We start from the raw sequence: 15,000 nt of genomic DNA on the forward strand, positions 1-15,000 counted from the left end.
TGTACTAGACAGTCAGCCTTGTGTTATCGTGTACCAGACAGTCAACTTGACATCTGGATACTCACGTCTCTCCCAAAAGCCTTTAGATGAAATTAAAACAAGTACAAGCCATACATAGATGAACACAATATTGGACAACATAGTTAACAAGTACAAGACAGTACATACATAGTTAGCAGTACTGAACACAATATTGGACAACATAGTTAGCAGTACTGAACACAATATTGGACAACATAGTTAGCAGTACTGAACAACATAGTTAGCAGTACTGAACACAATATTGGACAACATAGTTAGCAGTACTGAAACAATATTGGACAACATAGTTAGCAGTACTGAACACAATATTGGACAACATAGTTAGCAGTACTGAACAACATAGTTAGCAGTACTGAACACAATATTGGACAACATATTTAGCAGTACTGAACACAATATTGAACAACATAGTTAGTAGTGAACACAATATTGACTGAACAACATAGTTAGCAGTAGTGAACACAATATTGGACAACATAGTTAGCAGTACTGAACACAATATTGGACAACATAGTTAGCAGTACTGAACACAATATTGACAACATAGTTAGCAGTACTGAACACAATATTGACAACACAACATAGTTAGCAGTACTGAACACAATATTGGACAATATAGTTAGCAGTACTGAACACAATATTGGACAACATAGTTAGCAGTACTAGAACACAATATTGGACAACATAGTTAGCAGTACTGAACACAATATTGGACAACATAGTTAGCAGTACTGAACACAATATTGGACAACATAGTTAGCAGTACTGAACACAATATTGGACAACATAGTTAGCAGTACTGAACACAATATTGGACAACATAGTTAGCAGTACTGAACACAATATTGGACAACATAGTTAGCAGTACTGATTGACAACATATATTGGACAACATAGTTAGCAGTACTGAACACAATATTGGACAACATAGTTAGCAGTACTGAACACAATATTGACAACATAGTTAGCAGTACTGAACACAATATTGGACAACATAGTTAGCAGTACTGAACACAATATTGGACAACATAGTTAGCAGTACTGAACACAATATTGGACAACATAGTTAGCAGTACTGAACACAATATTGGACAACATAGTTAGCAGTACTGAACACAATATTGGACAACATAGTTAGCAGTACTGAACACAATATTGGACAACATAGTTAGCAGTACTGAACACAATATTGGACAACATAGTTAGCAGTACTGAACACAATATTGGACAACATAGTTAGCAGTACTGAACACAATATTGGACAACATAGTTACCACATATTGTGATCTCCTTGGCGTAGGGTGTGGACAGGTGAATGACGTTTGGCATCTGTTTCAGGAGCTTCTTAGTCTGGTGTAACAACTGCAGCATGTATCTGCCATGGAGAGGCTGAAAGAAGAGGAACCAGCAGGTAGGACTATAGGTTATTGATCTGTTATTATTCATTAAGCTGTCATACTGACCACAACAGCTCCTGTACTCCCTGGGCACATATTCAGAAAGCAGTCCTGATCTAGGATCAGTTTGTGCCTTTTAGATCATAATGAGTATTATATGGACACAGTGAAGTTGATCCTAGACCAGCTTTAAGAATACTGGTCCTGCAGCACACAGTGGGGGAAATAAAGTTTGAATTGAATGGTACGGTACCTGTTGTTCTTTGAATGCAGAGAGCAGGGCGTTGGTGTGAGAGACGGTGAGGGGGAAGGTGAGGTGAGGACCGCTGTAGGACTCAGGAACAGTGATCTGTTCATACATGTTCTGTCTCTCTCTGTCTGACCACGGGTCAACCACTGGGTCCAGCAGGTGGGAGATCAGATCTGACAACATGGAGGATGGAACACACAGGTTTACTAGAATAGAACACACAGGGTTACTAGAATAGAACACACAGGGTTAATAGTATAGAACACACAGGGTTACTAGAATAGAACACACAGGGTTAATAGAATAGACCACACAGGGTTAATAGAATAGACCACACAGGGTTAATAGAATAGACCACACAGGGTTAATAGAATAGACCACACAGGGTTAATAGAATAGAACACACAGGGTTAATAGAATAGACCACACAGGGTTAATAGAAGAGAACACAGAGGGTTAATAGAATAGAACAGAACACACAGGGTTAATAGAATAGAACAGAACACACAGGGTTAATAGTATAGAACACACAGGGTTAATAGTATAGAACACACAGGGTTAATAGAATAGAACACACAGGGTTAATAGAATAGAACACACAGGGTTAATAGAATAGAACACACAGGGTTAATAGAATAGAACACACAGGGTTAATAGAATAGAACACACAGGGTTAATAGAATAGAACACACAGGGTTAATAGAATAGAACACACAGGGTTAATAGAATAGAACACACAGGGTTTAATAGAACACACAGGGTTACTAGAATAGAACACACAGGGTTAATAGAATAGAACACACAGGGTTAATAGAATAGAACACACAGGGTTACTAGAATAGAACACACAGGGTTAAAGAAATAGAATAGAACACTAGAATACAGGGTTAATAGAATAGAACACACGGGGTTACTAGAATAGAACACATCAAGTTACAGAACACACGGGGTTAATAGAATAGACTAGAATAGAACACACAGGGTTACTAGAAGAGAACACACAGGGTTAATAGAAGAGAACACACAGGGTTAATAGAAGAGAACACACAGGGTTAATAGAATAGAACACACAGGGTTAATAGAATAGAACACACAGGGTTAATAGAATAGAACACACAGGGTTAATAGAATAGAACACACAGGGTTAATAGAATAGAACACACAGGGTTAATAGAATAGAACACACAGGGTTAATAGAATAGAACACACAGGGTTAATAGAATAGAACACACAGGGTTAATAGTATAGAACACACAGGGTTAATAGAATAGAACACACAGGGTTAATAGAATAGAACACACAGGGTTAATAGAATAGAACACACAGGGTTAATAGAATAGAACACACAGGGTTAATAGAATAGAACACACAGGGTTAATAGTATAGAACACACAGGGTTAATAGAATAGAACACACGGGGTTAACACACGGGGTTACAGGGTTAATAGACGGGGTTATAGAACACACAGGGTTAATAGAATAGAACACACAGGGTTAATAGTATAGAACACACAGGGTTAATAGAATAGAACACACAGGGTTAATAGTATAGAACACACAGGGTTAATAGAATAGAACACACAGGGTTAATAGAATAGAACACACAGGGTTACTAGAATAGAACACACAGGGTTACTAGAATAGAACACACAGGGTTAATATAATAGAACACACAGGGTTAATAGAATACAGGGTTAATAGTATAGAACACACAGGGTTAATAGAATAGAACACACAGGGTTAATAGAATAGAACACACAGGGTTTAGAATAGAAGAATAGAACACACAGGGTTTAGAATAGAACACACAGGGTTACTAGAATAGAACACACAGGGTTACTAGAAGAGAACACACAGGGTTAATAGAATAGAACACACAGGGTTAATAGTAGAACACACAGGGTTAGAACACACAGGGTTAATAGTATAGAACACACAGGGTTAATAGAGTAGAACACACAGGGTTACTAGAATAGAACACACAGGGTTACTAGAATAGAACACACAGGGTTACTAGAATAGAACACACAGGGTTAATAGAATAGAACACACAGGGTTAATAGTATAGAACACACAGGGTTAATAGAATAGAACACACAGGGTTAATAGAATAGAACACACAGGGTTAATAGAATAGAACACACAGGGTTAATAGAATAGAACACACAGGGTTAATAGTATAGAACACACAGGGTTAATAGAATAGAACACACAGGGTTAATAGTATAGAACACACAGGGTTAATAGAATAGAACACACAGGGTTAATATAATAGAACACACAGGGTTAATAGAATAGAAACACAGGGTTAAGAATAGAACACACAGGGTTAATAGTATAGAACACACAGGGTTACTAGAATAGAACACACAGGGTTACTAGAATAGAACACACAGGGTTAATAGAATAGAACACACAGGGTTAATAGAATAGAACACACAGGGTTAATAGAAGAGAACACACAGGGTTAATAGAAGAGAACACACAGGGTTACTAGAATAGAACACACAGGGTTACTAGAATAGAACACACAGGGTTACTAGTAGAACACACAGGGTTAATAGAATAGAAACACAGTGTTAATAGAATAGAACACACAGGGTTAATAGAATAGAACACACAGGGTTAATAGAATAGAACACACAGGGTTAATAGAATAGAACACACAGGGTTAATAGAATAGAACACACAGGGTTAATAGAATAGAACACACAGGGTTAATAGAATAGAACACACAGGGTTAATAGAATAGAACACACAGGGTTAATAGAATAGAACACACAGGGTTAATAGTATAGAACACACAGGGTTAATAGTATAGAACACACAGGGTTAATAGTATAGAACACACAGGGTTAATAGTATAGAACACACAGGGTTAATAGTATAGAACACACAGGGTTAATAGAATAGAACACACAGGGTTAATAGAATAGAACACACAGGGTTAATAGAATAGAACACACAGGGTTAATAGAATAGAACACACAGGGTTAATAGAATAGAACACACAGGGTTAATAAAATAGAACACACAGGGTTAATAGTATAGAACACACAGGGTTAATAGAATAGAACACACAGGGTTAATAGAATAGAACACACAGGGTTAATAGTATAGAACACACAGGGTTAATAGTATAGAACACACAGGGTTAATAGAATAGAACACACAGGGTTAATAGAATAGAACACACAGGGTTAATAGAATAGAACACACAGGGTTAATAAAATAGAACACACAGGGTTAATAGAATAGAACACACAGGGTTAATAGAATAGAACACACAGGGTTAATAGAATAGAACACACAGGGTTAATAGAATAGAACACACAGGGTTAATAGAATAGAACACACAGGGTTAATAGTATAGAACACACAGGGTTAATAGAATAGAACACACAGGGTTAATAGAATAGAACACACAGGGGTTACATAGGGTTACTAGAATAGAACACACAGGGTTAATAGAATAGAACACACAGGGTTAATAGAATAGAACACACAGGGTTAATAGAATAGAACACACAGGGTTAATAGAATAGAACACACAGGGTTAATAGAATAGAACACACAGGGTTAATAGAATAGAACACACAGGGTTAATAGAATAGAACACACAGGGTTAATAGAATAGAACACACAGGGTTAATAGAATAGAACACACAGGGTTAATAGTATAGAACACACAGGGTTAATAGAATAGAACACACAGGGTTAATAGTATAGAACACACAGGGTTAATAGTATAGAACACACAGGGTTAATAGTATAGAACACACAGGGTTAATAGTATAGAACACACAGGGTTAATAGAATAGAACACACAGGGTTAATAGTATAGAACACACAGGGTTAATAGAGTAGAACACACAGGGTTAATAGTATAGAACACACAGGGTTAATAGTATAGAACACACAGGGTTAATAGAATAGAACACACAGGGTTAATAGAAGAGAACACACAGAGTTAATAGTATAGAACACACAGGGTTAATAGAATAGAACACACAGGGTTAATAGTATAGAACACACAGGGTTAATAGTATAGAACACACAGGGTTAATAGTATAGAACACACAGGGTTAATAGTATAGAACACACAGGGTTAATAGAATAGAACACACAGGGTTAATAGTATAGAACACACAGGGTTAATAGAATAGAACACACAGGGTTAATAGTATAGAACACACAGGGTTAATAGTATAGAACACACAGGGTTAATAGTATAGAACACACAGGGTTAATAGTATAGAACACACAGGGTTAATAGTATAGAACACACAGGGTTAATAGTATAGAACACACAGGGTTAATAGTATAGAACACACAGGGTTAATAGAATAGAACACACAGGGTTAATAGTATAGAACACACAGGGTTAATAGTATAGAACACACAGGGTTAATAGTATAGAACACACAGGGTTAATAGTATAGAACACACAGGGTTAATAGTATAGAACACACAGGGTTAATAGAATAGAACACACAGGGTTAATAGAATAGAACACACAGGGTTAATAGTATAGAACACACAGGGTTAATAGAATAGAACACACAGGGTTAATAGTATAGAACACACAGGGTTAATAGTATAGAACACACAGGGTTAATAGAATAGAACACACAGGGTTAATAGTATAGAACACACAGGGTTAATAGTATAGAGTTGGGGGTTTCAGTAACTTCCAGTAACTTTCCCCAAATCCCCCGGTATTCCTGCTTACTGCCTCCTGATTCCTGGAATCTTCCAACCGGGATTTCCGGAAAACCTGGGGATTTTAGGTAGGTTACCGGAATTTAACAACTCTAAATAGAGTAGAATCAAACTGAATAGAATCAAATAAAATATAACTTTATTAACACACTAAAACAGGATGTCAAACACATTTGTACATGTTCAGGGCCTCTCCGTTTACTCCTCTGGAATAGCCTGCTACAGTAGGTTAACGTCCAGCCATAGACACTCCTTTATGGAGACAAACAGGCAGGACATCATCATCAGATGTTATTGAAGAGGACAGCAGCCACACCTCTCTCAGACCCTATCTGTGGAGTGGTCGCGTCTGTCTTCAGAGCACGTCTCTAAACAACCAGTCAGTTTATCATATTCACTCTGATCCAAACCCACAGAGATCACCTATACTGTATCTACTGTAATGAAAAGCACAACAAGATGGTCTGAGCATCATCTCCTGTTTGTCTTCAACACTAAAGGCCCTGGCTGGCTAATGATCTGCAGCAACGTGTTGGTCTGTACGTGTACAGGCAGGCCCCAGCTGTGGCAGCAGCAGTCACCAGAACACAATATCCCACATTACCACAGCAGAGGAAAACACAAGAGGATGCGGATGCGGTTGCTAAGCAACATCATCACGATAATATGTTTTAGGCAAAGGCTATTAATGGATCGGGACGTTTTTTTGGTTCAGTCTATAAATAATTATGGGCATTCCATTTTTTTTGTGCTTGGAACTGACAGTCCAACAATTTTCCTGAAAACATAAGAAAATGTTAGTTACCTGGGCCATTCCCGTTGAGTTGAGTGAAGTTGTCCAGCATGAAACTGAAGAAACTGGAGAGCTGAGGAAGATTGAAACATAGTCAGTTGTATTTCATATGGCCAAGTACTAACAGACTGTGTTGGCCTGCAGGGCTAAAGCCGAGGCCTCTTCAGGTCTCAGACAAGGTTGAACCACCTGAGATCCATCTCCATTACCTGTAGCTGGTCCTGCTCCCCAGCATACTCTATAGACTGGAAGATGTTCCAGGTGTATCGCTGTCTCATCTCTAACCTGGCGATGTAACGTCTGTACCAACGCTGGATCAGGATGGCTGCCTTCATAGCTGAGAGGACGAGATGGAAGACCAGATGAAACAACAGTTTAATAACGTTGCTGTTTTATAACAGGCCCCTGCAGGTAGTTAGCGGTACTGAATAAAATAACAGCCCCCTGCAGGTAGTTAGTGGTACTGAATAAAATAAACAGCCCCCTGCAGGTAGTTAGTGGTACTGAATAAAATAACAGCCCCCTGCAGGTAGTTAGTGGTACTGAATAAAATAACAGTTTAATAACAGCCCCCTGCAGGTAGTTAGTGGTACTGAATAAAATAACAGCCCCCTGCAGGTAGTTAGTGGTACTGAATATAATAACAGTTTAATAACAGCCCCCTGCAGGTAGTTAGTGGTACTGAATAAAATAAACAGCCCCCTGCAGGTAGTTAGTGGTACTGAATATAATAACAGTTTAATAACAGCCCCCTGCAGGTAGTTAGTGGTACTGAATATAATAACAGTTTAATAACAGCTAACAGCCCCCTGCAGGTAGTTAGTGGTACTGAATAAAATAACAGCCCCCTGCAGGTAGTTAGTGGTACTGAATATAATAACAGTTTAATAACAGCCCCCTGCAGGTAGTTAGTGGTACTGAATATAATAACAGCCCCCTGCAGGTAGTTAGTGGTACTGAATAAAATAACAGCCCCCTGCAGGTAGTTAGTGGTACTGAATATAATAACAGTTTAATAACAGCCCCCTGCAGGTAGTAGTTACTGAATATTTAAAACTAATGAAGCCACAGGATGACCATGGCCATTGACCAATAGGACACAATGATACAGTAAGGTTGACCAATAGGACACAATGATACAGTAAGGTTGACCAATAGGACTGACAATAGGGGTGACATGAGAGGAGGCCTCTTACCCAGTGCAGGGCTGGGAGTTTTCTTGGCCATCTGGTCTGTAGTGAGGAGTGATTAAATCAAATCATTTATAGTGAACCAGTTCAGAGGGAGAGGAAGAGAGAATTAACAACACACCAGGGAGGAAAGAGAGAAGCAGTAGAAAATCCCTTCAGAGTAAATTCATTTAAAACAAGTTTGTCAGCTAAAAGAAGAAGTATAGAAATAAGGAAAATAAAAGCAGAACATTTGACCAACATCTTGAGAAGATCCAACATCCTGTCGGAGGGAGAACTACACGATTTCTAATTCATCAGCTGCCGACTGATAAACATACTGAATTCTCAAACATGTCAAAAGGTGCTCTATGATCAAACTGTATATTCACTGGATTCACAATCTACGAGATGTAGCCTGGTCCCAGATCTGTTTGTATATTGTCTTGCCAACTACAGTTTTCTGCTATGCCAACCTTAACAGATCTGGGACCAGGCTACATGAGTCCTGGGGGAAGACAAAAGCCATCACTTGTCCCCAGTCGGTCTCACCTGTCGTCAGTCTCCTCTTGTTGTCGGTGGTGACGGAGGTGCCACATCCCATAATGCTAGTCACTACAGGCGTCCAGCAGTCACTACAGTCGCCTCGTATATCTCACTGGTCATCCCCAAAGCCAACAGCTCCTTTGGCCGCCTTTCCTTCCAGTTCTCTGCTGCCAGTGACTGGAGCGAATTGCAAAAATCGCTGGAGACTTACATTTCCCTCACTAACTTTAAACATCAGCTATCTGAGCTGCTAACCGATCGCTGCAGCTGTACACAGTCCATCTGTAAATAGCCCACCCAATCTACCTACCTCATCCCCATAGTGTTTTTATTTACTTTGCTGCTCTTTTACACACCAGCATCACTACTTACACACCATCATCTGCTCATCATCATCTGCTCATCTATCACTCCAGTGTTAATCTGCTAAATTGTAATTAATTTTCTACTGTGGCCTATTTATTGCCTTACCACCTCATGCTATTTGCACACACAATATATAGACTTTATTTTTTTCCTATTGTGTTATTGACTGTACGCTTGTTTATTCCATGTGTAACTCTGTGTTGTTGTTTGTGTCGCACTGCTTTGCTTTATCTTGGCCAGGTTGCCGTTGTAAATGAGAACTTGTTCTCAACTGGCCTACCTGGTTAAATAAAGGTGAGATGATAAAGAAATAATAAAACAGGCGTCCAGCAGTCACTACAGGCGTCCAGCAGTCACTACAGGCGTCCAACAGTCACTACAGGCGTCCAGCAGGCACTACAGGCGTCCAGCAGGCACTACAGGCGTCCAGCAGGCACTACAGGCGTCCAGCAGTCACTACAGGCGTCCAACAGTCACTACAGGCGTCCAGCAGTCACTACAGGCGTCCAGCAGTCACTACAGGCGTCCAGCAGTCACTACAGGCGTCCAGCAGTCACTACAGGCGTCCAGCAGTCACTACAGGCGTCCAGCAGTCACTACAGGCGTCCAACAGTTACTACAGGCGGCAGTCACTACAGGCATCCAGCAGTCACTACAGGCGTCCAGCAGTCACTACAGGTGTCCAACAGTCACTACAGGCGTCCAAAAGTCACTACAGGCGTCCAAAGTCACTACAGGCGTCCAACAGTCACTACAGGCGTCCAACAGTCACTACAGACGTGGACTACAGGCATCCAGCAGTCACTACAGGCGTCCAACAGTCACTACAGACATCCAACAGTCACTACAGACATCCAACAGTCACTACAGGCGTGGACTACAGGCGTCCAGCAGTCACTACAGGCGTCCAGCAGTCACTACAGGCGTCCAGCACTCACTACAAGCGTCCAACAATCACTACAGACATCCAACAGTCACTACAGGCGTGGACTACAGGCGTCCAGCAGTCACTACTGGCGTCCAGCAGTCACTACAGGCGTCCAACAGTCACTACAGACGTGGACTACAGGCATCCAGCAGTCACTACAGGGCCCAGTCACTACACGTCCAACTGTCACAACAGTCACTACAGGCGTCCAGCAGTCACTACAGGCGTCCAGCAGTCACTACAGGCATCCAGCAGTCATACAGCAGTCACTACAGTATGCGTCCAGCAGTCACAGGTCTCAGTGACCCAAGGGTTCTGTATTATGTAATATTATGTCTGTGGCCATTCTGTTAGGGGCAATGCAGTATGTCTGTGGCCATTCTGTTAGGGGCAAGGCAGTATGTCTGTGGCCATTCTGTTAGGGGCAAGGCAGTATGTCTGTGGCCATTCTGTTAGGGGCAAGGCAGTATGTCTGTGGCCATTTTGTTAGGGGCAAGGCAGTATGTCTGTGGCCATTTTGTTAGGGGCAAGGCAGTATGTCTGTGGCCATTCTGTTAGGGGCAAGGCAGTATGTCTGTGGCCATTCTGTTAGGGGCAAGGCAGTATGTCTGTGGCCATTCTGTTAGGGGCAAGGCAGTATGTCTGTGGCCATTCTGTTAGGGGCAAGGCAGTATGTCTGTGGCCATTCTGTTAGGGGCAAGGCAGTATGTCTGTGGCCATTCTGTTAGGGGCAAGGCAGTATGTCTGTGGCCATTCTGTTAGGGGCAAGGCAGTATGTCTGTGGCCATTCTGTTAGGGGCAAGGCAGTATGTCTGTGGCCATTCTGTTAGGGGCAAGGCAGTATGTCTGTGGCCATTCTGTTAGGGGCAAGGCAGTATGTCTGTGGCCATTTTGTTAGGGGCAAGGCAGTATGTCTGTGGCCATTCTGTTAGGGGCAAGGCAGTATGTCTGTGGCCATTCTGTTAGGGGCAAGGCAGTATGTCTGTGGCCATTCTGTTAGGGGCAAGGCAGTATGTCTGTGGCCATTCTGTTAGGGGCAAGGCAGTATGTCTGTGGCCATTCTGTTAGGGGCAAGGCAGTATGTCTGTGGCCATTCTGTTCTGGGGGGCAAGGCAGTATGTCTGTGGCCATTCTGTTAGGGGCAAGGCAGTATGTCTGTGGCCATTCTGTTAGGGGCAAGGCAGTATGTCTGTGAATGGAAACAGAGAGGGAGAGTCAGACAGGCAGACAGAGGACGAGAGAAAGAGAAAAGTTGCATACTCCTTGAATCCTCTCTCCTGAAAACTCATTGGATGAGAAAGCCAGCGGTCCCGCCCCTCTTACCTTCTCCTTCAATGGGTTCTTAGAAGGAGACGAGAGAGGAAGTGAAAAGTACACTACATGACCAAAATCACGGGCATTAATATAGAGTTGTCCCAGCTTTGCTGCTATAACAGCCTCCACTCTTCTGGGAAGGATTTCCACTAGATGTTGGAACATTGCTGCTATAACAACCTCCACTCTTCTGGGAAGGATTTCCACTAGATGTTGGAACATTGCTGCAATAACAGCCTCCACTCTTCTGGGAAGGATTTCCACTAGATGTTGGAACATTGCTGCAATAACAGCCTCCACTCTTCTGGGAAGGATTTCCACTAGATGTTGGAACATTGCTGCAATAACAGCCTCCACTCTTCTGGGAAGGTTGGAACATTTCCACTCTTCTAGATAGTTGGAACATTGCTGCTCCACTAGATAACAACACTCTCCAGTCTTCTGGGAAGGATTTCCACTAGATGTTGGAACATTACTGCTGTAACAGCCTCTTCACTCTTCTGGGAAGGATTTCCACTAGATGTTGGAACATTGCTGAGGGGATTTGCTTCCATTCAGCCACAAGAGCATTAGTGAGGTTGGGCACTGATGTTGGGTGATTAGGCCTGGCTCGCAGTCGGCGCTCCAATTCATCCTAAATGTGTTAGATGAGGTTGAGGTCAGGGCTCAAGTTCTTCCACACCGATCTCGACAAACCATTTCTGTATAGACCTCGCTTTGTGCATGGGGGCATTGACATGCTGAAACAGGAAAGGGCCTTCCTCAAACTGTAGCCATCAAATTGGAAGCACAGAATCATCTAGAATGTCATTGTATGCTGTAGCGTTAATATTTTCCTTCACTGGAACTAAGGGGCCTAGCCTGAACCATGAAAAACAGCCCCAGACTATTATTCGTCCTCCACCAAACTTTACAGTTGCCACTATGCATTGGGGCAGGTGGCGTTCTCCTGGCATCCACCAAACCCAGATTTGTCCATCGGACTACCAGATGGTGAAGCGTGATTCATCAACCCAGAGAACATGTTTCCACTGATCCAGAGTTCAATGGCAGCGAAGTTTACACCACTCCAGCTGACAGTTGGCATTGCGCATGGTGATCTTAGGCTTGTGTGCGGCTGCTCGGCCATGGAAACCCATTTCATGAAGCTCCCGACAAACAGTTATTGTGATGTTGCTTCTGGAAGCAGTTTGAAACACGAAAGTGAGCGTTGCAACCGAGGACAGACTATTTTTACGCGCTACACACTGCAACACTTGGTGGTCCTGTTCTGTGAGCTTATGTGGTCTACCACTTCGTGGCTGAGCCGTTGTTGCTCTTAGATGTTTCCACTTCACAATAACAGCACTTAAAGTTGACTGGGGAAGCTCTAGCAGGGCAGAAATGTGACGAGCAGACTTGTTGGAAAGGTGGCATCCTATAACAGTGCCACATTGAAAGTCACTGAGCTCTCCAGTAAGGCCATTATACTGCCCATGTTTGTCTATGGAGATTGCAAGGCTGGATGCTCGACCTAATGCACCCATCAGCAACAGATGTGGCTGAAATAGGCAAATCCAGTCATTTGAAGGAGTGTCCACATACTTTTGTATACATAGTGTATGCATTTGAGATCTTGAGATGTCGTAATTGAGCCTGTCCCTGCTGAAAAGCCTCTAGTTGAAGCCTAATTGATGTTCAGATGTGAATTGGTTAAAATCAGTAATGGGTTGCCATGGAGGCACATGTTTGATATAGCATGAAACAAAAAGTCCTTTGGGATCAACTATGAATAACCAACATCGCCTCGCTCTCAGCCTCTGTTACAATACCCCAGCAGCATCTCATTTGACAAACGGCTCTTGGTGGGGGAAAAACAAAAAAGGCGAAATACGCACATAATTGTGCTCTATTAAATTAAACATGTCGCATAAACTAATTCATCCTGCATGCGTCACTGTAGTATGCCCATTGATCTGCACGAGACAAACACCTGTTGCTGTTCACATGGAAAATCTGCAAAGGTGAATATAGTCATTCAATTCCCTACACAGGATGCAACAGCTGATTCAGTGACCAATAGCCTATATTGCCAGTAAATGACTTACCCTGCGACAAGTCCAAGACTACCCAGCTCATCTAAGGAACACGCCTGTTCCTCCTGAACACCGGTTGGGTTGATAAAGATGTTTGGTTGTGCCGCAGCAGAGTCTACGCCAAAATGTGAGTCTTGTACGCTTCTGCTTCCGTAAGCAACACGCGTGTTTTGAGTGGGCGTCACGCACAGCGCGGAACATAAGGGTCCATTTGATTTCCGCTTTCCCCACGCGCCGGAGTTCGGCTATGGTTGACTGAGTTTGGCGCACATCTGCGCCCCTGACAAGACAAGCAAATGCATCAATTATGGCAATGCCTTTCCCCGCCCCTCGAAGTAATTGGACCGCGGTTAGAGGCGAGAGCATACCGCTTTAACATTCAATTATACAGCCTTCAGGTGCGCAACTTGTTATGAACATTTAGTGGTGCATTGATTTGTTGGAATGACAACACGATGAGTAAAAACAAGACATCTTTATTAAATATACATAAAATTAAAAGCGTTCATAAGAGCATTCAGGCGCCCGTTTGCCTGGCATGTTTTCTCCCTTGTCTCAACCGTGCCATGGCAGTGTGGACTTCTAGTTGGGTGATGACTTTCCTCCTGTTGAGCCGTGACAGGCGGGCGGCCTCGGAGCCGACCAAACGGACCAGCACCCTCCGCGGGCAGGTAGACTCGTTCACCAATAAACGGTCCATGATGGGGATGAAGTCACCCTGTAATAAAAAAAAACATATTTTAAAGCAGTCCTGCAAGATTCTGCTCCAAAGCTAAATCTAACGAATCTAATCATTAGCTTGTTGATAACATTTCATCAGGTTAGTTAGAGAGGTTGGATCGAATATCTACAGCAGGGTAGCGCTCCAGGAATAGGGTTGGCGAGCCCTGTGACATTAATTTACACCAAATAGCTTTAAGTAATGCCAAATGTGTCCCATTATTTCCAACCTCTCTCCGGATCTTGTAGATGAAGGTGGAGTAGGCCTTGTTTTTCCTCTTCTGCTCTCTGAAGGGTTTCTTCGTTGTTCTGCTAACTAATACCTTCATTGTGTTTTTCCTTTGGATAGTCTTATAATATGTTACACTTACAATGACCTTTTTATAGGCCTATGACACCCACTTTGGTGTTATGAAGATTGAATTCAGCCTTGGGCAATTTATCTATGGTGCGCACCTGTGCTGTTCACGCCTGGCTGGGTCACTTTTAGTTCCAGCATTTTGACACGTTAACCCACCTGACCAATCAGAGAACCTATTTATCTTTATAAATAAAAATGGTACTTCCTGGTCGGAAAATAATGAAAACCTTATCCAGAAAGTCTGGGGTTTGTTGTTAAGTCGAACCCACACACACACTATTCCCCTTATTCTGCGAATAAATCATTTCCTAAAATAG

The 15,000-nt window shown here is 42.2% G+C and overlaps 1 protein-coding gene across 3 annotated transcripts; it reads right to left on the reverse strand.

Moving 5' to 3' along the window:
- Window positions 1–1,001: 1,001 nt before the first annotated feature.
- Window positions 1,002–14,722, reverse strand: LOC118380590 (serine/threonine-protein phosphatase with EF-hands 2-like). 3 transcript variants are annotated; one of them, XM_052511855.1, is made up of 8 exons: window positions 14,553–14,722; window positions 13,615–14,320; window positions 8,926–9,096; window positions 8,401–8,436; window positions 7,414–7,541; window positions 7,217–7,277; window positions 1,693–1,862; window positions 1,002–1,431 (listed from the first exon to the last, which is right to left on the reverse strand). In XM_052511855.1, exons 3-8 carry the CDS (start codon window positions 8,975–8,977, stop codon window positions 1,279–1,281), a joined length of 600 nt encoding a protein of 199 aa, XP_052367815.1. In that variant the 5' UTR covers window positions 8,978–9,096; window positions 13,615–14,320; window positions 14,553–14,722; the 3' UTR covers window positions 1,002–1,278. The 3 variants fall into 3 exon arrangements, with proteins under 3 accessions (XP_052367815.1, XP_052367816.1, XP_052367817.1); XM_052511856.1 differs by lacking the exon at window positions 8,926–9,096 and having other exon boundaries at window positions 14,553–14,719; XM_052511857.1 differs by lacking the exons at window positions 8,401–8,436; window positions 8,926–9,096 and having other exon boundaries at window positions 14,553–14,719.
- Between the last annotated feature and the right edge of the window lie 278 nt (window positions 14,723–15,000).

Source organism: Oncorhynchus keta, unplaced genomic scaffold (genome assembly GCF_023373465.1).
Source record: "Oncorhynchus keta strain PuntledgeMale-10-30-2019 unplaced genomic scaffold, Oket_V2 Un_contig_7627_pilon_pilon, whole genome shotgun sequence".
Classification (NCBI taxonomy): Eukaryota; Metazoa; Chordata; class Actinopteri; order Salmoniformes; family Salmonidae; genus Oncorhynchus; species Oncorhynchus keta.

Bases quoted from the DNA above. Each gene is read 5' to 3' on its own strand.
- LOC118380590 (XM_052511855.1), bottom strand. From the start codon at position 8,977: ATGGGATGTGGCACCTCCGTCACCACCGACAACAAGAGGAGACTGACG. The intron at 8,437-8,925 runs GTGAGACCGACT...TCCTCACTACAG, and splicing joins CAAGAGGAGACTGACGACAG to ACCAGATGGCCAAGAAAACT. The intron at 7,542-8,400 runs GTAAGAGGCCTC...TCGTCCTCTCAG, and splicing joins AACTCCCAGCCCTGCACTGG to CTATGAAGGCAGCCATCCTG.